This window comes from Scheffersomyces stipitis, chromosome 1 (assembly GCF_000209165.1).
Source record: "Scheffersomyces stipitis CBS 6054 chromosome 1, whole genome shotgun sequence".
NCBI lineage: Eukaryota > Fungi > Ascomycota > Pichiomycetes > Serinales > Debaryomycetaceae > Scheffersomyces > Scheffersomyces stipitis.
The window spans coordinates 1,607,808-1,631,637 of NC_009068.1; the positions used below are offsets into that span (position 1 = coordinate 1,607,808).

The window sequence follows — 23,830 nt, forward strand, 5'->3', positions numbered from 1 at the left end:
AAGTTTGTGGAATAGAAGCATATGGCGGGGAGACGTCTCTGTTGCGATGAATATAGCAAGTAAACTAATTAATCATAATTAGCAAACTTCTCTAACAGTAGAGTTAGTAGACAAAATGATGAACTTTAATTAAATGGAGACAAATTTGTACAATACAAAGTAGATTATAATTTAACAAATTAAAATGGTGAGAGAAAATGCCAAAATATGTGAATTGGAAACGAAAGAAAGGAAATGAACGAAAACGAAGAGAAGAGAAGAGAAGAATGAAATATAGTGATACCAAAGCGAACCGAAATGCCAATCTTTTATCAAATCACAATATTAACAAGAATATACCACAGTAAGAGCTTCTGTTAAGGAGATACAATTGATAAATTTTGGAGACCAGGAAGCTTTTGAAATGCCTTTATCAGTAGGCATAAGCTTAATAATGTGAGACCTTAATAAAGTTTTTTATTTTTTCAAATTGACATGCATAGCGATTAAAGTTTAACCTATTTCTACATATAATACATACCTTCCTCTATCCCATACTAATTATGGGAGGAAAAGATCAAAACCTCGAGTATTACCCTAAGACTTAAGTGATATCCTTGGAAATATGTAGATACTTGTCTCTGGCAACGGCGTTATATACACCGCACTTGAGAAAACGCAGGGAAAACAAACATACTGCATATTGACAAATTTGCTTGTTAATTGGATGAGTAATGTATTGCGGTATGGATTTTGCGGCATGGATCTTCTAATTGATTTTAAACTACGTGCATAGATTCCACCTGTTTTCCACACAAGAAATGCCTTTATGGCCAAGTTGGTAAGGCACCTCACTAGTAATGAGGAGATCGTCAGTTCGAATCTGGCTGAAGGCATTTTTTTCGATGCTTATCCTTTTTGCCTTGACTAGTGCAGTTTCCTAACGATGAAATCTTCAGAGCTTCCCAAGTGGAAGCTTTTTTAACTTAAGAAGAATTAGATAAAGACTGCAAGTCTCGCAGCGTCATTTGGAGAAACAGCTTGTTGGCCAATAGCAAGACGCGACATCGAACCAAAACACGAATGTCGTTGTTTTTTTCTGCAGAAAATTATTTGCCACGCGCACTACCGCATCACGAGAAATTCGCCGTTTATTTAAATAGAGAAAGAAATTTCCTCAAATCGAATTTCGAATTTCTCATCTTCATTTTTGGCCACACACACTACTAGTCTGTTTCTTACATAAGCTTGAGACACCATCACCACAGCATATCTTTACACCATGGCTGATCTTAGTCAACTCATAAATAAGGAAGACGATTACAGCTACAACTACAACCCAACCATGGCTGCTGCCATGGACAGCGCGGCTAACGGCGAGGCTATCCTGACATCTATATCAAACGACGCTGCCAATGGTTCGCAGCCATCCGAGTCAAAGCTCAAAACCAACGAAGTAACACAGGAAAAGATTCTAGAAAGCTTTGAGAAGATAAAGACACATTTCCCCGCTGCCAGAATAAAGAAGATCATGCAGAGTGACGATGAGGTGGGAAAAGTCGCACAGGCGACGCCTATCATCGTAGGTAGAGCATTGGAAATATTCATGGCCAATTTGGTTGAGGTTTCTATTTTAGAAGCTAAAAAACAAGGTGTCAAAAGAATCAGTGCCTCCCATATCCGTAGTGCCATTGAGAATACCGAGCAGTTTGACTTCTTGGTAGAAGCCGTGGAAAAGTATCCACCTGTGAAAAACTGAAGTTGTGTAGCACATAGTGTATAATAATGATAATGAAATAACGACAGTTTGAGATTGTTTTTCAAGCAAAAGTTTTGTCTTTCGGAAGTTACTTCAGCATACGGTGTTGGTGGGCATTATAGAGACCGTTGGCCGTGTAGCTGAAGGTCGGGCATTGTTGGTAGATATTCTTCATAGGGTTGAACAAATCTTAGATAACATTAATATATTTTTAGATGTGTTGCAGAAGATTTTTTGCACCCAACCCAAACCAACTTTCTGTAGTACCAAAGGATTTCTGGATTATTTATGGCGGTTTCATTGAATGGCGACTAAACCAAGTTCTTTACATTCCCCATCATTTCCATTCTTTGTGTTTATAAACCTTAATACGATCGGCAAGAGAATCAAGGTTCTGACTAGCCAGAAAATCAGCTATTCTCGGAATAATATAGTCAACAATGTAATCGAGGCTAAAGTGCTGTATTTAGTAAGGGTTCCGGATTCTGGAGCTAGAAGTACGAGGTTAGGTAGCGAATCAAACGGGCGGCACTGAAGCGCCAGTGGAAAAACCCAAACAATAGCATCCGCCTTCCTGGATAAACTAGCTATATGTGCCCCAGCTGGTGCCAGCACAAAATACTAGTGTTCCACCGAAATTTGTGCAGGGAGGATGCTTTCGGAAGAATTGTGGGGACAATATAACTTTCGCGACTGGGGAGAAGATTAGCGAGGAGGATAGAGACAACAAGAAGAGAGAGAAAAGGGAAAGAAATCGACTAGAAGTGTATACCGACGAGAGAATTGGCAGAAGGTAATGCAAACGAGATTCTTAAGAAAGCATCCAGAGCAGTATGGGTGAAAAGATGAAGCCGAGATGATGTTGAAAATGGTAGCGAGAAAAATTCAAATAGCGAAAAAATGGGCAAGTCCAGTGGAAGTGTCAATAGCGAGGAAATGGGGACGCATCTTGCAAGTACGTTCATGTATTTCCAGAGAAACGTCTTTATTGTGTCTGCGTGAATTGACACGTCTGTGTTTAGTGACGGTTGCAAGAAGTCCAACAATTCCAAAATAGCATCATTTGGCAGTCCGACTTGGTCTGGTAGACCATGATGTCATACCGAGAAATCTCCCCCTCCGCCTAAAAAAATTGCTAGGGAAGCGCACTACTCTTGAGCTGGGCAATTGTTCTACCATCAGCAAAGATGATGAACGAAACTTCAGCAAGAAATGCTATGGACGAAAGTTCAGTATGAACAAGAAGAGAAGAAACAAGGCAACAACCACCATATCTTATGTAGTTATTACCACGGCATTGCAAAGAGAGAAGACGGCTCAAAAAAGAATCTAACCAATCTATAGCTGGCACTGATTAAATCATTCTGCACCTAGTCTTATCGCTTCCCTGCGCTTGCAATTCTGTGCCTGAAACTTTCCAATATATAAATGGCCCATCCGCAACTTTTTTGTTTTTCTCTATTTTGTTCAATAACAGTCGTGTTGTCTTGTCCAATTGCTGCTATCATTGCCATAAAACGGAGTTTCCCTTGCAATTCCTTGTAGTATCATTTCATCACTACCGATTCATATTCTACTATCGCTTCGCACTCATAATCTTTCACGTGTCTTCACTTCTTTAATTCATATCTACTATAAAAACAGCAAAACATGGTTCACCCTCATTCAAGATCGCATACGTCTATCCCCACCAGAAGATCGTCCTTCTTCAACACACCTATCGTGCCTCCACAGCCTGACGTATACTATGTCGGTGTAGATGTAGGAACAGGCTCGGCCCGTGCTTGTATCATCGATACCAACGGGATTATCCTTGGATTGGCCGAAAGACCAATCACTAGACACGAGCTCAAGCCCAACCACATCACCCAGAACTCGACAGAGATCTGGAACGCCATATGTTTCTGTGTCAAAGCATGTTTGCGTGACTCGGGTGTAGACCCGGCTGAAGTCTTCGGTATCGGTTTCGATGCCACCTGTTCGCTTGTAGTCATCTCCGAATCTGGCGACGAACCTGTAGGTGTTGGCCCAAATTTCTGGGACAACAAGGAAAACATCATCTTATGGATGGACCACCGTGCAGAAGAAGCCACGAATGAGATCAATGCCACTGGTGATAAGTGCTTGAAGTACGTAGGGGGCCAGATGTCCATCGAGATGGAGTTGCCCAAAATCAAATGGTTGAAGCACAATTTGCCTGGAGGCATTAGCGATTGCAAGTTCTACGACTTACCCGACTACCTTATCCACAAGGCTACTGGTTCTGAGGCTAGAAGTTTCTGTTCCGCTGTATGTAAACAAGGATTTGTGCCTCCAGGAGTTGAAGGCTCAGAAACAGGCTGGTCCAAAGACTTTTTGCTTTCTGTCGACTTACCTGAATTGGTAGAAGACGATTTCAGACGCTTAGGAGGTACTCCGGGCAAAAACGGCAACTTCTTGAGTGCTGGTGACATTGTAGGAAAATTGACTGCCCATGCTGCTGAAGAATTGGGCTTGACTACCGAATGTATAGTAGGTTCACCAGTTATCGATGCCTACGCAGGCTGGGTCGGTACGGTAGCTGGTAAGGCAGATGTTCCCCATTTACAAGATAATGCAGACGGGTCTATCGACTTGACCTGTGGTCGTTTGGCTGCTGTAGCTGGAACTTCTACTTGCCACATCGCCATGACCAAAGAGCCATGTTTCGTCAAGGGTGTCTGGGGACCTTACAAGGATGTTATGGCTCCTGGTTTCTGGTTGGCTGAAGGTGGACAGTCGATGACAGGAGCCTTATTGGCCCATGTGTTGTCGATTCATCCTGCTAGTCAGGAATTGATTCGTCTGGCTGAAGCTTCCAACTTGTCAAAGTTCGATTTCTTGAATTTAACTCTTGAAAACTTGGTTCAGGAAACGGGATCTCGTTCTGTTGTGTCTTTGGCAAAACATATGTTTTTCTACGGTGATTTCCACGGCAATAGATCTCCCATTGCTGATCCTCGTATGAGAGCTTCTATTATTGGGCAGTCAATGGACAGCTCCGTCAACGACTTGGCCATCCAGTACTTTGCTGCATGTGAATTCATTGCCCAACAGACTAGACAAATCGTTGAAGAAATGCAGAACTCGGGACACGATATCTCCTGTATCTACATGAGTGGTGGTCAATGTAGAAACGGACTTTTGATGAGATTGTTGGCTGACTGTACCGGTTTGCCAATCATCATTCCCAGATACATTGATGCTGCTGTTGTGTTTGGAGCTGCATTATTGGGAGCTGTTGCAGCTGAAGATTCGGTTAACGAACATATCAACTCCAAGGGCAGATCCAGAAGAAACTCGGTTTTGCAATCGCAGAAATCGCAAGTCAGCTTGAGCCACGACAGCGGAGCTCATTCTCCATACACTGCACCTTCTGCCACCGCTTCTACTACCAACATGTCAACTTTGGTATACGCAAGCGCAAACGCAGGAAGTCACCACCAGTTCCCAGTGATGACTCCAATGGAAGAAGAACAAGTAGATTACTTCAACCAGTCTACACAGCAACAGATTGACGAAAGAGAAAAGGCAAAGAACCAATCGTTCACCTCCGATGACGATTCGGAAGACGAACAGACTCTTTCGTTTGGGTCCAAGCAAGCAGTGCAACAAGGCTTATCAAGCAAGTTCCTGAAGTTGGGACTCAAGCCTTTGACTTCTCTCAAGAAAACTACCAGCAATAGCAGCAATCCTTCCTCGGGAATTGCTGTACCTGGCGACAAGTTATGGAAGGTGATGGACAAGATGACCGGCCCCGGTAAGGTTATCTTCCCAGCAGCTGATTCTGACCCAGATAGATCGTTGTTGAACGCAAAGTACAAAATCTTCTTGGAACAATGTTTCAAGCAACAGGAATACAGAGACATCGTTGACGAAGTCGAGGCCAAAAACTCAAAAATTAACTAGACTTATGACTTTATAATACACATTTTAGGAATACTTCCGGCTGATGTAGTTCCCTCTCTATGATCATCTGTAAAAGAAGTTGGACATACTAATAGCGATAACTGTGCACAGTGTTCTCTCTTGTGGTAATCATTTCCACTATGTCGAATAGCATTTGTCTAGCGTACTCTATTCTGAGAGTATACTTATCTTTCTCGTTTCTGCTCATCTTATATTGTACAATTGTAATACAGCGAATCCCTTTTCTATTTTCATCTACACTTCTTTTCAACCTCTCGTTATCTCTCGCTATCTCTGCAAATCCTCAGGGCCAAGAAAGTCTTTATCATGAAAATATCTCATCGCAGCCAAGAGCTGACCCTGACAAGTAAAGAACATCTTGGAAATATCGTTAAACAACTCTCCTCTTTTCACCTTTTCACGAGAAATTAAATGACCCTGGCTGTTGTGGAATTTCTGGCCACAGCAGATACGATATCATGCAAATGGAACAATGCTGTAGAACAAATTAATTAGCTGAAACCTTATTTAATTGCCAGAGAATCCACACGCCAAAGATATAAGCTATTTCTCCACAGACTGGAACCTGCCAAGAGCATATCTGAAATTGCACCCATTTCTCTCTTTGAAGGAGTGGCTGAACCTCCACTGAAATAATATATTCTTCATAAATAATTAAAGCTTGTTTCCACTTGGGGAAGTGCCCACGATTATGGCTCCATCGCAATTAAAGACAGAAAAAGCCAAGTATATTAATCCAATGCAATATACGAACGAATACATATCCGGCCCGCAATCTTAATCCGTCTATTGTGATTATTGTAAACGAAACTATTCTCTTTGTAGGCTGCTGCTGGGGTATGTACTGTATAAACCTTACAGTATCAGAACAGCTGCAAAATCCACTCTCTTATCTGCACACAGGAGTCACATGTCAGATTTCGCGGAAGTTCGCAATTATTGCAAATCTCACGTGACTAGTATCAATTAGTATTTTTTCAGATCTGCTGCAACCTGATGCAGTAGCAATTATGTAAGAAGACGGTAGGACGGTTGGAAAAGCGGGTGCAATTGGCGGTTAGATAGTTGGCGGTAATAGCTGGGGTAGGTGCTGGCGGGAACAACCGCTCTTACTATGGGGATGAAAGTTCCCCCGGAATGGTGCCGCGCTGGAGCAACACAGCCAAATTTAGCGGCCATGCTTTCAGTTGCCGATGCTGCACGTCAGAAGCTTAAATCGCATCAAGAATTAGCAGCCATTTAGAAGGTATAAATCCGATATTGCTAGTAAGACTAGGTTTCCAGCTATTTTCACGGGAGTTTCCACCAATCCGAGGATATGTAGATCTTGGATACCAAATGGAGCACCGGCCAGAGTATTGCCAGTGACAGGCCGGCCGGGCCAGTTGCGCTGGGTGCATCTTGGGCCATCTCGAGCGATCAGCGCAAGCGAGGGAGGTCACGTGAAAAGTGCAAACTGTGGATGGATTGCAACATTTTCCACAGTATATATATATTGCAAGAGTCGCCACAGCTCATTAATTAGATTATTACTGAATTATTAGGTCGTTGCTTTAGGGAAATCAGTAAGATAAACCAGCCGTAGCAGCAGCGTTTTAGGCGAAACGTTCATAACCACATTCTGAGGCAGTCAACACAGGGCAAATTTTGTATAGAGACTTTAACTGGAAATCACAGCCTAACCACAAGAATTCCATCAATTTCTCAGCCATTTTGCAACGACAAACCAGGCTCTCTAATAAAAAGAAAAGCTAATTTAATTGCATTCCCCAGTAGGCAATTTAAGATATATTGGCAATCAAAAGAAGTCACCTAAGGCATCGAAAGCTGCCGAATCGACCAACAAAAACCTGGTGTAATACATCCAAACAAGCCCCCTGTTATCGGAGCAATTAACCGGCGTAGGTTGCAGCAGAAAATAAGATCTTCTCAATTTCGCCGTGTCCATTACCCCCTCTGTAGATTCCAGATTAAGACGGACAATAGAAATATCCTGTTGCATATCTTCCTGAGTATTATTTGCATAGACAGTTCGTATTTCAGTGTCGCCCTATTGCAATTCGGGTACTAGCATTTAATCACTTTCCTTGTCTATAAAGTCAAGACGATCTGCCCGTTTTCTTACCCAGCTTTTTTCACTTATTATTTTTCCATTGCATTTTCTCTGCATAGCATTGCATACTAGCCGCTAGCAGCTTTTAGCATCCAATTCAATATGGCTGATATTCTCCACGCCTTGAATTCCAACAACCCTCCGGATTCCCAGGTGCCTCATATCTTGGACGCTGAAGAGATCATCTCGCACAGATCCAAGTCGCACGAGTTCTCCGACATCAGAACCCACGAATATGCCTCCTTCGGAAACAACACCGTCGTTCCCGAGTATACAGAAAGAGAAGTCACTGTTGTAGACTGGGCCAAACATGTCTTTGGCCATCCCTTGCAGAAGATTGCCAACTACTTCATCTCGTTGTTCCCAATTGCTAAGTGGATCTTGCACTATAACGGTAAATGGCTCTACGGTGACTTGGTTGCTGGTATCACTGTTGGTGTCGTGTTGGTTCCTCAGTCTATGTCGTACGCTCAGTTGGCTGGATTAGAGGCTCAATTTGGTTTGTACTCTTCTTTTGTCGGTGTTTTCATCTACTCGTTCTTTGCCACGTCGAAGGATGTTTCCATTGGTCCTGTTGCTGTCATGTCGCTTCAGGTGTCGAAGGTTATTGCTCATGTTCAAGGAAAGGTTGGTGACAAGTACGCACCAGAAGTCATTGCTACCTTCTTGTCTTTGATCTGTGGTGGTATCGCAGCAGGTATCGGTATCTTGAGACTTGGTTTCATATTAGAATTCATCTCGATTCCTGCCGTGATTGGGTTCATGACTGGTTCTGCCCTTAACATTATCTCTGGTCAAGTTCCAGGGCTTATGGGCTTCAACTCGTTGGTTAACACCAGAGCATCTACCTACAAGGTTATCATCAACACCCTTAAGAACTTGAAGCATAGCAATTCCGACGCCGCCTTTGGTTTGATTCCTTTGTTCATCTTGTACGTATGGAAATTCTCGACTGACTACGGTCAAAAGAAATACCCAAAGTACAAGTACTGGTTCTTCTACATCCAGCAGTTGAGAAATGCCATTGTAATTATCGTAGCTACTGCTATTTCCTGGGGTATTGTACATCCCAAGAAGGTAGCCTGGAAAGGCGACCCCAAGAAGTTCAAGGGTCCTATCTCTACTCTTGGAACTGTGCCAAGGGGTTTGAGAAATGTTGGTGTCATGACTGTTCCAGATGGAATCATAGATGCCATGTCGTCAGAAATTCCAGTCTCTACTGTCATCTTGTTGTTGGAACACATCGCCATCTCCAAGTCATTTGGTAGAATCAATGATTACAAAGTTGTTCCTGATCAAGAAGTTATTGCTATCGGTGTCACCAACTTGATTGGTACTTTCTTCAATGCTTATCCAGCCACCGGTTCGTTCTCTAGATCGGCTTTGAAGGCTAAGTGTGGTGTCAGAACTCCTATTGCTGGTATCTTTACTGGTGCCGTTGTCTTGTTGGCTTTGTACGCTTTAACCTCTGCTTTCTTCTACATTCCTAAGGCAACCCTTAGTGCCATCATTATCCATGCTGTGTCGGATTTGATTGCCAACTACAAAGTCACCTGGTCTCTTTGGAATATTTCTCCCATTGACTGTGGTGTCTTTATTGTCTGTGTCTTGATCACCGTCTTCTCCTCCATCGAAAACGGTGTCTATTTCGCTGTCTGTGCCTCCGTTGCTATTTTGTTATTCAGAATCGCTAAGCCAACGGGCCAGTTTTTGGGTAGAATCCAAGTGGCTGAAGTTGTTAACCCCGTCATCGAAACCTTAGAGAGCGATTTGTACTCTATCAAAAAAGAGGGTAACTTGTCTAACTCATCCAATTCTTCCAACGATGAAATTGAAATCAACCAAGTCATCAGCAACAACTCCAATTACGACGCCAAGAAGACCAAGTCCCAGACTAAGGGCCAAAAGTCTGTTGTCAACACCGAAGCTTTGTTGAAGAACAACCCCAGAGTCAAGTTCCACACCAGATGGGTTCCTTTGACGAAAGAAAACATCAATTCTGACATCAATGTCCAGCCTCCTCCTCCAGGTGTGATTGTTTTCAAGCCTATCGAATCTTTCACCTACCCTAACTCGTCTTCACAAGTTGATCGTGTCTCTGATGAAGCCAAGAGATTGACAAGACGTGGTAAGCCATATGATCTCTCAGATACTGGTTCTAGACCTTGGAATGATCCTGGTCCTTTGAGATGGAAGCTTCCCTTCATCAAGAACGAGACAGCCAAGGAAGTCAACGAACATGACCACAGACCTTTGTTGCGTATCATTCACTTTGACTTTAGCACTGTTTCTTCTACCGATGTTACTTCTATCCAAGCCTTGGTTGATTTGAGAAAGGCTCTCAACATCTACGCCGACCGTGAAGTTGAGTTCCACTTCTCTGGTATCTTGTCTCCATGGATCAGAAGAGGGTTGTTGAATGCTGGTTTTGGTACTTACGAAGATGGTTTGGTCAGTGAAAATACCTACGTCAACATCGCTGCTGACCAAGATATCGAAAGAGGCGATAACTCCGAATACGTCGCTGCTATCTCTACCGATACTCCATTCTTTCACCTCGATATTCCTGACTACTAGGTGTTCTTTCCGATAGATTTTCATGTATAAATAGGGTTCACGCTTCATTTTACTTCTTTAATTGCAACGATTCTGGGGATATAGGTGTAATACTTACCTATTATTATTTATTTCCACCTCAAACAAAGCACAATGTGCCTTCATATTTAGTTCTTAATGTAATGCATTATTCAGATAAATTGTAGAAAAGAATGGGTGCAAAATTTATACAGAAATTATGCAGGATTTTTCATTTGAGGATAGACAGGCTGAACTTCATAGCAAAAGGATGCCGTGAGTAGTTGGAAGAGCCCAGGAAAATTAAATATCTCACATTAAGATTTCAAGTGGTTCCCGAAAAAGAAGAGCCCCTTAACTTTCTTCTTATCTTTCAAAGGATGACAATTGGACCATATTTATGGCTGTTGGTGTGGGAGAAAAATAGAACTCACGTGACCGAGTTGCAACGCGTAAATTGAATATTTACTATTAAACTATTAATGATTTGAATAAAATTCAAAAATTGAATTTGTTCAAGATTCTCCTTATAAATAAAACCAGAACTATGTCATCAGAACCAAAGGATACAGGGGATCCGGCAACGGAGCCAGTTGTCCAATTGGAAAGTATCCAAGACTGTTCCGTAGAAATTTCGGACCTAGAGGAAAACCTAACCAAGAGAAAACTCGAGCTTGATCCTGAAAGTGAGCAGGATGAGAAGAAAATCAAGTTGACTACAGAAAATGGAACTGAAAAGAAAATAACGAAAAAGGAAATTCAGCGAATCGAACGGCAGAAGCAGCGAGAGTTGGAAAAACTCGAAAAGGACAAGAAGAAGGAAGAAGAACGTCTTAAGAAAGAGGAAGAAAAGCGTTTGAAAGAACAGGAAAGACAACAAAAGCTTGCAGAAAAAGAAGCTGAACGTGAAATGAGACGTAAAAAGTTGGAAGAAGAGAAATTGGAAAGAGAACGCAAACGTGAAGAAGAAAAACTCGCAAAGCAAGCTGAAAGAGAAGAGAAAGAACGTCAGAGGTTAGAGAAAAAGCGAAAGACAGAGGAAGAAAAAGAACGCAAAGAAGCCGAGAAGAGAAGGGCCGAGGAAGACAAACGGAGAGCCGAGGAAGCGAAGGAAAGAAGCCAGATGAAAATCTCAAGCTTTTTCCAACGAAGACCAGTATCCAAATCTGCAAAAGTGGTAGATCAAGAAGTTGTTTCCAAAAATGGATCAGACTATGTATCCGAATTCCTACCCTTTTTTGTACAGAAGAATATGGTTATGGCTAGCAGTGGACAGCTTGAGAGCACGAAGCTAGAATCAGCGAGGCGTAGCTTGGATATCACCCTCCGGGAGTCCAATAGCAGTAGTGATATTAAAAGCTACTTTTCGTCTTTCAGGAAGAGCGACAAAGTTATAGAAAAGCCAATTACACCGGAAACGATTGTTTCTGCACTCAATTCATCAACGACAACGGAATCTCAGCTCTATGACATGTTGACCCGACTCCCTCCTATAAAGTATATCAGTTTCTATGAGAACTCCAAGCCTCCCTATGTTGGTACATGGTGTTCGGAAATTCACCAGAACATTGTCATTCCTGTTTCCAATCCTATAGATACGTCGTTGACGGGATTTGACTACGAATACGACTCAGATTTAGAGTGGAACAAGGAGGACGATGAAGGTGAAGATGTAGACAACGAAGACGACGACGACGAAGACGAGTCCATGATTCTTGAAGATGACGAGCTCTCCGATTTTGTCGAGGACAACCAGGAAATGAACAGAGGAAAAAAGTTCCATTCACTTGTAGTAATCAACAAATGGAACGATGGAACCAACGACGACTATTTCAGTAAACTCACTTCTGTTCCGTTGGTGACAAATCTTCAATTTCCCATTGATCCGTTACAAGACTACTGGAATTCTGGTAAGGCGGAAAGTGTACAAAGCTCACCTACAAAGACAATCAAGGCTACTGTCACAGCCTCCGTAGTGTCATCGATTGGAACAACGGAAACACCCAATATTCTCACTCCTCAGAAGAAAATTATAGAAGATTCCAAAATTGTAGCCGAATTGATTACTTTTGTGGAGAATAATAACGACTTCACATTGGGTACGTTGGTTGAATTATCCAAGAAGGAATTCAAGCAATTCACCAAGGCTTTACTAAAGAACACGATCCAGAACATTGCCGATTACAACAAGAAGACAACTAATTGGGAAATTCGGCCCGAAGTTAAAGCAAAGTATATAGCGAGTTTGTAGCTTGTATGAGAATGTTAATGAAGACAATATATGTGGTAGGGTAAATGAAAAGCAGTTCTATTGTAATTCGAAATAGAAGATATTACTACCAAAGCATAATTAAGTAAACTCAAGTAATATAAAGCAATAGTGAGAGCAAGATAGACTACAAGAAAATTAAGAGAAAGAAAAGTATATTGGCAGAATGAAGGCATAATCAAATGGGGAGAGGATATAACTAAAAGGACTCGCATACTAAAATTGATTTTGCAATCAGACGCGCAAAAAAAAAGATGCGTCTTTCACATATCAGAATTCAAATGTTTCAGTTGATCCATTGTATATTCACCATTTTCACAACGGAAAACTCTCAGAACAATTTTGAAGTTCACTTTTTCAGTCAGAGACTCCATTGGTCAATTTAATCCTGAAGTGCTTGCGAAAAGGGAGCGGCAAGAAATGGTCGACAGCGAGCTGCAAAATGATTTCGCGAATGACGGGGACAATGATAGTTACTTTGTATCTACACAATTCGAGCTGAAGCAGGAGGAAATCATGGAGAAGGAGCTTCAGAAGCTACAAACTGGTCAGACTGTATCACAATTGCTTCGTTTTAGAAGTGGCATTTCTGGTCTAACGAGCGTCACTCCAAAACCAGTCAAAGTTTCTAGACCTGGACTTCGCAAAACTGGTAGTAGAAAACTGAAAAAGAACCAGTCCATGAGTGCCATGGTGAAAGAACGGTTCAAAACTGATAAGTACGCATATTTTTCCGGAGATCAGCGTAAGATAGATGAATTTCTACGACGCCTAGAAGGCTCGGAAGACATTGAAAATATGGCTATGTCCACTCTGGGAAAGGACGGATCGTGTTTATTCACCAGAGACGAATGGATTTGTATTGTACAATCAATAAAGTTACGCTTTCCCGAGTTATCGACGACGAAAAAGAAATCTCTAAGTGCTATAACCAGACAGATAAATAAACAAGAAAAGGAAAATGAAGATGAGAATAGTATATGGTCTCAGGCGAGATCGCTTCCTAGTTTGGAATTGACAGACGAAGACCTCAAGTGGCTCTATGATCTAGATGACGAGCAGATGGCTAATAGAACGATCACTAGTAGTATGACTGAAGTTGACGGCAATGATGACCATAGCCCATTTGTCATGACTCTTTCTCAGACAACGCCTTCACAGCTATCACATATAAAAGAAAGCGATTCCTTATACTCACAGGAAACGAATGTACAAACAACAGAACCTGCGGATCATCAGTCTGGACATATGCAACGTTGCCATAGCCAAACTGCGGAAGGCAAGACACAGAGCAAAATACTAGAAATCGAAATAGTCTCTGATTCAGAAGAAGAAATAGAATCTTTGATTCGTAACACAGAACCAGACTCACTGGAAGATGTATATGGAGCAAATGAGGTATCGTCACATCAAGTCCCAGCTGTGGACGCGTTGGCGTCATTCCAGAGCTTTCCATTTGCTGCAGATATGATTCCGCGTAATAATGTCAGAGATAAGGAACACGAATCACTTCATATATCATCCAGTATACGCTCCTCTCCCGCCCAGTCGCTTACTCAAAGTCAGGTGCCTTCTCTGATTGACTCTATAATTGAACCCCCATGTGAAAGCCCCAGGAAAATGTCTCCTATCAGGGATACTCAGCCAGAACCTGTCATTACATCGCCATTCAAAACTCCTACTAAGAAATCAAAAGAGCTTCTTAGCAAATACAGTTCACCTGTCAAAAATAGCATACACAACAATATGGGTAGCCCTGTGGCAATGATGGTGCCCAGGTCTTCAGAACTGGCCAAGCATGTCGAGGAAATCATTGTTTCCTCCGATGAAGAATCTGTGTATTCGACTGCTAAATCAGTTTTCCCTTCAGCACAAATAGTGATTCTGGAAGTTGAAGATGAAGATGAGGAATTCTACGAGATTGTATCGTCTATTCCCGAAAAGCACAAGCCCACGGCAGCAGCAAAAAAGAGAAAATTATTGCAGACTTCGAGGTACGAAGTCGTGAGCAATTTCAACATTAATGATTACGATGACGACCAGCGTGGTTTCAAGTTGCGGAAACTTGAAACAAAGCCTATAATAATAGATTCTGACAACGAGATTGCAGATTCTGAAGAAGACGAAAAGAACCTCAGTATAATAGAGATAACCCGGGAGGTAGAAGCTGAGGAGTCGGAACACGATACAGAATACCTAATTAACCTCGGAAAACAGGTAGAAGGAAATAGTAAGATGAATACTTCTGTTTTACAAGTTCCTTCTAGTCCCTCGTCGATAACGTTCGGAAGGACAGATATCCTTAAAGAGCTTGAAGCGTTCAGCAATTCTGACTTGGACACTGACAGAACTATCAACAGCAATACTTCCAAGAATAGTAATGCTATCAAGAGTGGTACAAATCAAACGATCGATTTCACCTTGTTGTCTACCAAGGAATTACAAGAAAGGTTCAAGAAGTGGGAACTAAAGCCAGTACAAGGACGTCAAAGAATGGTACTGGTTCTTTCTGAAGTTTCTAAGTTGTTTACTAACTCGTTCAATGATCCAGTTCCAGAAACCAGGCAAGGATTTGAAGGCACAGTATATGGATCGTTGAACCGTCTCGTTGGACTGAATCAGTATTGGCACGAGAAGATCATAAGCTTCGAACCGTTACGAGTTAGCGAACTACGAGATTGGATCTGCACCAAAGGCTACGAGTTGGAGGAAGATTTTCTCATGAGGTACTGCGACGACAATGGATATTGCTGTACACGCCAACCGTAAATCTCTTTTGTATTTCTTATGAATGTATATATGATGGTTGCCTCTTCTGTATATTATTACGAATGTATGTGTATGACGAGCGCTTTGTCAGAAGCATCATCACTTTTGTCAGATAGATCATTTGTATAAGAACTTGTGGAATATCATCCTGAGTTATGATCCTGGATCTGTAGCCTCTAAGACCCAATCATCTATCTCCCAGCAACCTGTACATGTACAAGACCAATAACCAAAACATCAAACTTATTCTACAATCAACAATCTCATAATGTGGGCGTCTCTAGTCTTCAGCTTTTTGAATGGCAAGCGTTTCTAGATACAATTTTCTCCTCCAGATTGCGTTGAAAATTTCAAACTTCTAAATTAGAACATTTCCACAATCTACAAATACTTCTTATGATCCGCGTCGATTTTGTCGCCCACTAGCTTGTCATTCAAATAACCTACTAGCTTGGTACTCAACCCAGCATTGGCCACAAGCGTTCCTGGACCATATACCAAATTGTTAAGCACACCTCCATAGGGTTGGTTGATAACTACTTGAAGAGCCCATATGAAATGGTACACCCAGCCAGCGAGAACAAGCAATGTGAGAACCGTAAGTAAGCCGGCATTGAACGCACGCGATTTAGACACCTTGTCATCACCAGCAGAGTAATATCTCTTGGGAGCAGCCATTTTGTAATTCGATCGAAAGGAAATACGTAGTAATGAAGACTCGGTTATGGTTGAAGTAGTATAGAAATCTTTTGTTTGGATCGCGCGGCGCTACCACACAAAAAGTTTTGGAAACCTGTACATCTGAAGCTGGGGTAGCAGGAAGACAACCATAAGAGAGATAGTTCTTTTGGATATCTTTAGAGTCTGGCGTCGTTGAGCGGAGAAAGAGTTCCATTGTCATGTCCAATTGTCTAAGCACAGTTTCTCTCAGATATGCTTCTCTATCACAGACACATCTGCATAAAAGGAAGTGGGATGGCAAAGGTACATCCAATGTAATTGATTTGTAAATCGTAAAGTTCAATTAAATAAATAGTAAGTTTGTACTTTTCTTATAAGTTCAAAATGTTCCATACGGTAATATAAAGCAATATGGAATCCAACACCCGTATATTCTCCCATGATCTAGGATTTCTACCACACCAACCTACTTAACAATGAAAACGGTAAGGAGAGCAAAAATTTCATTGTACAAAAAATTGAGAAAAACCACAAATGCATTGGTCCGTAGCCTTGTCCCTCAGAATCATCCACCCTGCAATGATCTGAGCAGCGCAGAGAGTCAAAGTGGCCGCAGTCATTGCATAAGTGTTAATTAATTCTTTTGATGCATTAGGATATACTCTGGTGAATAAAATTGTAATAGAGTCAGAACTAAACTTGTCGGCAAATGAAACTATAATATTGCTCGCTCCAAGAATTAGGGCCGCGACGGTGACTATTCCTTCGACGGACCGATGCTGTGTGAAAACATATAAGGGCAATAAGAAGTAAATAATAGGGTATATGAGCAGGTCAAATTTTGGCACACTCTCAGCCGCTCTGAATGCTTTGTTCTTTACAGTAAGCAGTATCGACAAAAGTAAGCATGCTTTCGCAGCCAAAGTTAAAAGGAGTTCAATTTGTTTATCCCCGCTAGCAAATCTAATATAAGCCGGAAACTTTAGTTCCCCTGCCATAAGTGCGCTGACAAGCAAAACAGGTAAGAATTCGAAGTAGATACAATTCTGGAAGGAAATCATAAAAACGCCAGTTGCACAATTCCTTAATTCCATGGGTAACAGGGTGTCATATTCTTCCTCTGTTTCAGTTTCTTTTTGGGAGAGGTCTTCTTCATCAAGAATGTCGTTTTTGGCGGGGCAGTTATGCAATTCTGAAAACTCCATCTTTTCTCTCAGCTTCCAGGGCCTGTCTGGTACTTTGAAACCTAGTAGACGCCTGATAGCATCTCCTATTTCTATACCAATATCACGCTCATACCTTTTCTTTACATCTGTTTCTTCTAAGACAAGCCAACCAATAACGACAAACAGTACCATAATACTGGCAAATCCGAGGTTGGACGTAAGAAATGGATACTTTAGAAGTAACTGGCCCTTCTTTATGACATAATTAAACGACTTCATCATTCCAAAGATATAACCAAGTCCCTGCCCACCTCTCCAGATCAGTGAGAACACAGATGCAAAATCTTTATTTGAACCATTATGGGCTATTTCTCCAACAGCGGTTGTTCTCGCAACAAATATGTAACCATTGAAGAACCCCATCAACAGTCTTGCGAAAAGAGCCTTATAGAAAGTTGTGCTCATACCATAGAGAACCAAGGAGACGGCTGTGCCAGCACATGAATACAAGAGAGTTTGCTTTTTGCCAAACTTTTTAGATACCTTGACCCAAAACAGTGTACTTAAGAACTGGCTGAGTGAAAAGGCAGCACCCAAATATCCACTATAGATAAAGACGTTTACAAAGTCGTCTGCAACATCAAAACGCTTGATCATAAAGTAGGTATAAGGGTACATCGACGCAGTTGCAATAGACTCGAACTGTACAAGGAAAACGAAAATGAATTTTTGCAATATAGAGCGGTCCCACGAGAACAAGTCAATGATGTAATCCATGCTTAAATTAGGGATTTGAAATCTGAAATAGGAGCTTTACAACGATTGGAAAATAGGTATTACGAACACTGCTGTAACTCATAAGAGCTAAAGTCAGAACTGGTAAACGAAAGAAATATAGAGTATGAATATTAACTGATTGAAATTCAAGAATTACATCCAATTCAAGAATTACCGTCTCTGAATTTCAATTATAGGAAATAAAGTTTGGTACGGCTTTTGGAAAACGCACATGTCTTCCAATGCGCTACTGCTAATAAAATATTTGACAGGTCGAAGCCAAGACAGATTTAGATGCGAAGTATAATTTAGATTGCAAAAGAATTTATCAGCTGGTTGATTATTGCCCACATTTCACTTGTATATTAGTCTGAGATTCTTATATATTCTGAATAATTCCCAATGGCCACATCAATACATATGTTCAACCAGTTGGTTCCCGAAGATTGGTTAGACTATGCTAATGCTACACTTCTTCTATCGATGTAAATAGAGTGCAATAATGTCATGGTTGACCAAACTGAAAGGATCCACCAAGGAGTACCTCCGTATCCTTGCGCATCGAAAATTGATATCATCCAGCCTCCAATAATCGGGGTGGCACACTTAGCCAACGTGATGAATCTAATCGAATAACTATTAGTTGGCCGCCTTTGCTCTTTGGAAGACGAAATATCAAAATAACTTTGATACAGGGGGAATGTAAAGGATTTAAATAACCAAACAACAGAAATGTTCACCACAAGTAATAAATTTGCCAACGACTTGGATATTCCCTTATTGTACTCGTGCAGTGTAAAAAGATATAAAGGCAACAAGAAGTAAGTGATGGGGTATACGAGAAGGGCAATTCCAGCCACACACTTTCTCCCAAAGTACACTCTAATAATAGAAAGCGGAACTTCAAAAACTGACCCAATATATCCCGCAAGAAATGTAAGCATCCCAATACCATATGCATTGTAACTGAATCCCCCTTTAATTTGAAATGGGAACTTTAGATCCCCTTCTCTGAGGGGACTAGCAAGAAAAATTGGAAAAAACTCGAAGAAGAATGTATTCTGAAAGCATAACATATAATTGTTAATTATGCGATTCCATGTAGCCAATGATCTCACCAGCTCAAATTCTTCATATGTTTCTGTATCAGTCGACAGTTCTTCGGGGGTATACACCAGGTCGTTTCTTATTTGGTAAGGAACGACGTGCCTTTCTGTCAACTTCATATTGTCGTCAAAGGGTTGTTGGTCTACTTTGGGATCTTGTTCTCTTAGCTGCCAAGGTCTCTCTGGCACTTGGAATCCCAACATACGCCTAATGGAATCTCCCTTTTCTAAACCGATGTCTCGCACATACTTTATCTGTTCATGTGTTTCCTCCAAAAAGAGCCAGCCCATGATAATTTCAGCTACAATAACGCTGATAATTATAAGGTTTGAAAGAAGAAATGGATACTTCGAAAGTAACAGCCCATCATACTTTATGTCAGACTTATATGAAAGACTTGATAATCCTCCAAAAAAGTAACCCATCAATATCCCAGAAGTCCAGTTTTGCGAGAGTGATGTTAAGGCGTGATGTTTATGTCTACCTTCAAGGGCGATTTCTTCCATTGTGTTTCTATAGACTTGACTCTTACCACCGCATAACCCCATGAAGAACCTTGCAAGAAGAGCCATATAAAAGTTTGTACTGAATCCAAAAATGAGCAAGGAGAATGCTGTGCTTGCGAGCCCATACAAGAGTATGGTTTTTCTGCCGTATTTATTCGAAGCTTTGACCCAATACAGCGAGCTTATGTATTCACCAAGTAAATAGGCGGCACCCAAATATCCACTATAGGTAGCGATATGTGAATCGTCCTCTGCGATACCAAAATGCTTGATCATGAAGTAGAGATTGGGGTACACGGATGTAAATGCCATGACTTCAGCATCTTGGAGCTTTCCAAGGGTAAATTGCTGAAAAATAGGAAATCCATCGAACATTTCTACCAAGGGGTTGGTCATGTTTAGAGTTTGGAGTGCAATGGATAGCTGATGACTTATGATTTCGTTGATGAGAGGTCTATTCAACAGTGTGAATCAGCTGATGATGAAGAGTGCTATTTATTCTTTTTCTGGTTTTCGAAATGAAACTAAATTGTATCCCCTAAATTCATAGAGATAATGTGCATATGGAAGGTCGGTAGGGCACCTAATGGATTGTTCTGTACAATGGCTTCCGTGCTTATTATTTAGATTGACAGTAGCCAAGCCAAAGAGGGTTAGAAGTATTGCCAACTCTAATTTGAGATTTTGATAAAGTTGCGAAGAGGCTGCAAGTCGCCTATGTGTCAATATTATCTGTTGGAAAGAGCCGAATTTCCATTATGATTCAGAAATACAATAAGAATGCTATCAGAAACTTACCATAGCCGCCCCAGTCAGGAGTGTGCATAATTCGGGCTTAGACCCCAGATGGAACCAAACATCACTGGTCCTCCGCCATTGCTACTAGGCAGAATCCATAGTTTCTAGCTGTCGTGTAGTTTTTAAATCTCTTGTCAAACTGTTTTCGAGAACTTGGGAAACTTGGGAACTTGAATAATTGCAACTGGGAAATATTTGTACCAGCCGTATTGGGTTCTGTAACTGGAACTGGTTCTATGCTAGAATCAGATTCTAAAGTGCGATACAGCTTCATGGTATTCAAGTCCTCTGAATTTGTGGAGTGGAAGTGAATTGTGCCAAAGGGAGAGTCACAGTAATATACTAGAATATTTAACCGAATAGCGGTGGTAATACGTATATAGAGTCTAAATGCATGGTGGTTAAGAGATCCACCGAGCTGGGCTTTTTTTTAAGATAGATTAGAGTTCCAGAGCAGAATAATTCCATAGAAACAGTAGAGTATTTCTCTGAAAGAGTAGATCATATCGGAAAAATTGAACACAACATACAGCAAGGACTCCTGGCAGACCAAATGCCGAGAAAGTCTTCCTTGCCTGATTTTTATCGTTTTCCGAAGTCGCTCTTGGTAGAGTTGTTAGTAGTCGTGAGCACAAAATGAACCATGAAATATTGAAAGCTACGATGGCCTATTTTAGAGATTCCATACTAACAGCACTTGCAAAGTGATATCAGAAATATCAAAGATATATAACTTACAATTGGTCCATATTCTTTTCCAATTGGTGCTTTTGCTCGTCTCTCATGCTTTTCAGCTTCCTCTCCATTCTGTTCATCTCAGCACCTCTCCGCCTATTTTGGTTCTGCATTAGGAACAAAAATCATGTTCCAATCTTTTACTCCAGAATAAATTTAAGCTGACACTGAATTTTTTCAAACTTTCCATTTGCTCATCCTAATTGTACTCTGCCAAACTCACCCAGATCTTCGTATACACCAAGATGTCGTATGTGAACGACCCAGATCTCGTGGTCACGCCTCTGTACTACTCTGGTGGAGTTCCTGTGTTTGCACCCACTATGAAGCAGTTCGAAGACTTCTACAAGTTTAACAAGGCCATCAACAAGTATGGAATGGAACTGGGAATCGTCAAGGTAATTCCGCCACGCGAATGGGGTGCTCTGCTTCCACGAGCATACACTCGTAAGAACCTTCTGAGGGCCAACATCAAGAACCCCATAGTGCAGCAGATATCCATCACAGGTGCTGGAGTGTACTCTATCCAGAACATCGAGAAACAGAAGAAGTACAACATTTTCCAATGGAAAGAACTCTCAGAAAGATCCAATTACCAGCCTCCAACACACAGACGTAGATCCTCTCCGGACAAAAGTGAGAAGGAGGCCGAGAAGCCAATTGCAAATAATTCTATAAATTCATCATCTGATTCTAATTCTAATCTAGTCTCAGATTTAATTCCAAATTCAACTCCAAATTCAACTCCAAGTTCAAATGCAAATTACAGTACAAATTTCAATACAAGCACTAACGATGTCAACGATTCACCCTCCAAACGATTACGACACCATCATCACTATGACCCCTTGTACAACATCGACTCCTCGCAATTTACACCAGAACGATGCGAAGAACTAGAGAAAACCTACTGGCGTACTTTGACTTACGCGGAGCCAATGTATGGCGCCGATATGTTAGGATCGATATTTCCCTCCAACTTCAAGAGTTGGAACGTGGACCATTTGCCCAATATTCTTGATCTTATGGATACTCGTTTGCCTGGGGTCAACGATGCCTATCTATATGCTGGACTCTGGAAGGCCACCTTTGCTTGGCACTTGGAGGATCAGGACTTGTACTCTATCAACTATTTGCATTTCGGTTCTCCGAAACAATGGTACCTGATTCCGCAGGCGGAACTGGGCCGTTTTTTCAGCTTGATGAAGGAAACTTTCACTGATGATTACAACCATTGTCATGAGTTTCTTCGTCACAAGACGTTTTTAGTATCTCCGAGTTTTTTGGACAAACACGGAATCAAATATAACAAGATCGTTCACAACGAAGGCGAGTTCATGATCACATATCCATTTGGATACCATGCCGGCTTCAATTATGGCTACAATTTAGCCGAATCCGTCAACTTTGCTCTTGACGATTGGTTTCCCTATGGTGAAGTAACCAAGAAATGCGAGTGTATCTCCGATTCTGTTGGCATCAATGTCAAGCAACTCTATTGTAAGTTTCAAGGAATTCCCTACAAGTCAGAGCTGGACGGTATAGACACCGAAGCAACGGAAACCGAAGCAGAAACGTCACAGGAACCAGACGATATCAACATCAAGATCGAGACCATAGACACAATCATGGCAATCCACTCAAAAAAACGGAAGAATTCAGAAAACTCTAAAGAAACTACAAGAAAAAAGCACAGGAAAGTTTCACCCGCAGAAAACACAGCTTCAATAACCCCCAAAGAGACTAAACAGACCAAGCAAACAATCAAGAACGCAAATTTTGAATGCTATTTGTGTCCCAATATATTCAATTCAGCGCAAATATCTCTGAATCCATTATTTGAGTTGGTTAGCACAGATTTGCACGACTCGAAGACCCATCAGTACTACAAAGTGCACAGAATATGTGCTGGCATGTTTCCCAAAGAGTTGAAGACATCTACAAATAGCGCTGGGGACGAAATTGTGTTGGGATTGACTAATATATCCAAGAACCAGATGAAGCTCAAATGCAAGGTCTGTAACAAGGGAGCATCGAAAAAAGAAGCAGCAGTTCACGGAGCCTGCTTTCAATGCTCGTATCCTAAATGCACCCGAGGATTCCACGGCACATGTGGAGTTTCTGACGGAGTGATATACTCATTAGAAAACCACAAGCCTCTTTGTAAATATCACCGAAGCAAGAAGGTTTCTTCAGATAGATATGATAAGCTCTCCAAGATTTCTGGCGACAACGGCTCCTGGGTACAATTCTCGTTCAACACAAATCAGTACTTTGGTTTGGTTCTCACCAACAACCTTGACGAACATACGCTTACGCTTCTAGTTTATCCAAACTTGAACGATCGTATTGAGGTGCCATATGATTTTGTCTTAACAGGCGCTACGTTAAACCAGCTCGATAATCTGGCATTCATCAACCCTGTCAGATCTACCTACTTAACCAAGGCTGTTCCAGCAAATGTGCAATAGATAGTATCTCAATTTGTATATTGGGACCATTTACAGATTGTCAGAACCATGTATAAAATTTTGTAGAACCATGTATAAATTATTAGTAAATCATTGTGTAAAATAGATCTTCTATTCATTACTAAATTTATATTGTAGAGTTCAATAAATTGAAAATTATTATATAGATCTTATCATT

General features: G+C 41.2%; 10 protein-coding genes across 10 annotated transcripts; 6 read left to right on the top strand and 4 right to left on the bottom strand. All coding sequences in view use genetic code 12, as the record gives it.

Moving 5' to 3' along the window:
• The first annotated feature begins 465 nt into the window (after positions 1–465).
• Positions 466–1,904, top strand: PICST_86136 (predicted protein). Its single transcript, XM_001387503.1, has one exon. It carries the CDS (start codon positions 1,262–1,264, stop codon positions 1,736–1,738), a length of 477 nt encoding a protein of 158 aa, XP_001387540.2. The 5' UTR covers positions 466–1,261; the 3' UTR covers positions 1,739–1,904.
• A 1,316-nt stretch (positions 1,905–3,220) lies between these two features.
• Positions 3,221–5,697, top strand: RKS1 (possible ribitol kinase or glycerol kinase). The gene has a single exon (XM_001387504.1). It carries the CDS (start codon positions 3,389–3,391, stop codon positions 5,663–5,665), a length of 2,277 nt encoding a protein of 758 aa, XP_001387541.2. The 5' UTR covers positions 3,221–3,388; the 3' UTR covers positions 5,666–5,697.
• Positions 5,698–7,246: 1,549 nt separating this feature from the next.
• Positions 7,247–10,496, top strand: SUL2 (high affinity sulfate permease). Its single transcript, XM_001387505.1, has one exon. The coding sequence runs from the start codon at positions 7,902–7,904 to the stop codon at positions 10,374–10,376; it is 2,475 nt and encodes an 824-aa protein (XP_001387542.1). The 5' UTR covers positions 7,247–7,901; the 3' UTR covers positions 10,377–10,496.
• Positions 10,497–10,920: 424 nt separating this feature from the next.
• Positions 10,921–12,624, top strand: RLF2 (chromatin assembly complex, subunit p90; the record flags this gene model as incomplete). The annotated part of the gene is made up of 1 exon (XM_001387506.1): positions 10,921–12,624. The coding sequence occupies one exon, from the start codon at positions 10,921–10,923 to the stop codon at positions 12,622–12,624; it is 1,704 nt and encodes a 567-aa protein (XP_001387543.1).
• A 438-nt stretch (positions 12,625–13,062) lies between these two features.
• PICST_28599 (predicted protein) lies at positions 13,063–15,411 on the top strand (the record flags this gene model as incomplete). The annotated part of the gene is made up of 1 exon (XM_001387507.1): positions 13,063–15,411. The coding sequence occupies one exon, from the start codon at positions 13,063–13,065 to the stop codon at positions 15,409–15,411; it is 2,349 nt and encodes a 782-aa protein (XP_001387544.2).
• A 381-nt stretch (positions 15,412–15,792) lies between these two features.
• On the bottom strand, positions 15,793–16,089 carry PICST_38487 (predicted protein; the record flags this gene model as incomplete). The annotated part of the gene is made up of 1 exon (XM_001387914.1): positions 15,793–16,089. One exon carries the CDS (start codon positions 16,087–16,089, stop codon positions 15,793–15,795), a length of 297 nt encoding a protein of 98 aa, XP_001387951.1.
• Positions 16,090–16,595: 506 nt separating this feature from the next.
• PICST_28601 (predicted protein) lies at positions 16,596–18,035 on the bottom strand (the record flags this gene model as incomplete). Its single annotated transcript, XM_001387915.1, has 1 exon — positions 16,596–18,035. One exon carries the CDS (start codon positions 18,033–18,035, stop codon positions 16,596–16,598), a length of 1,440 nt encoding a protein of 479 aa, XP_001387952.2.
• Positions 18,036–18,490: 455 nt separating this feature from the next.
• On the bottom strand, positions 18,491–20,044 carry PICST_28602 (predicted protein; the record flags this gene model as incomplete). The annotated part of the gene is made up of 1 exon (XM_001387916.1): positions 18,491–20,044. The coding sequence occupies one exon, from the start codon at positions 20,042–20,044 to the stop codon at positions 18,491–18,493; it is 1,554 nt and encodes a 517-aa protein (XP_001387953.2).
• A 463-nt stretch (positions 20,045–20,507) lies between these two features.
• On the bottom strand, positions 20,508–21,252 carry PICST_28603 (predicted protein; the record flags this gene model as incomplete). The annotated part of the gene is made up of 3 exons (XM_001387917.1): positions 20,508–20,864; positions 20,977–21,049; positions 21,185–21,252. The coding sequence occupies 3 exons, from the start codon at positions 21,250–21,252 to the stop codon at positions 20,508–20,510; spliced, it is 498 nt and encodes a 165-aa protein (XP_001387954.2).
• Positions 21,253–21,399: 147 nt separating this feature from the next.
• On the top strand, positions 21,400–23,601 carry PICST_86017 (DNA damage-responsive transcriptional repressor RPH1; the record flags this gene model as incomplete). Its single annotated transcript, XM_001387508.1, has 3 exons — positions 21,400–21,796; positions 21,890–22,757; positions 22,878–23,601. Coding segments are annotated over exons 1-3 (1,962 nt in total), but the record flags the coding sequence as incomplete, so codon positions are not given.
• Positions 23,602–23,830: the final 229 nt, after the last annotated feature.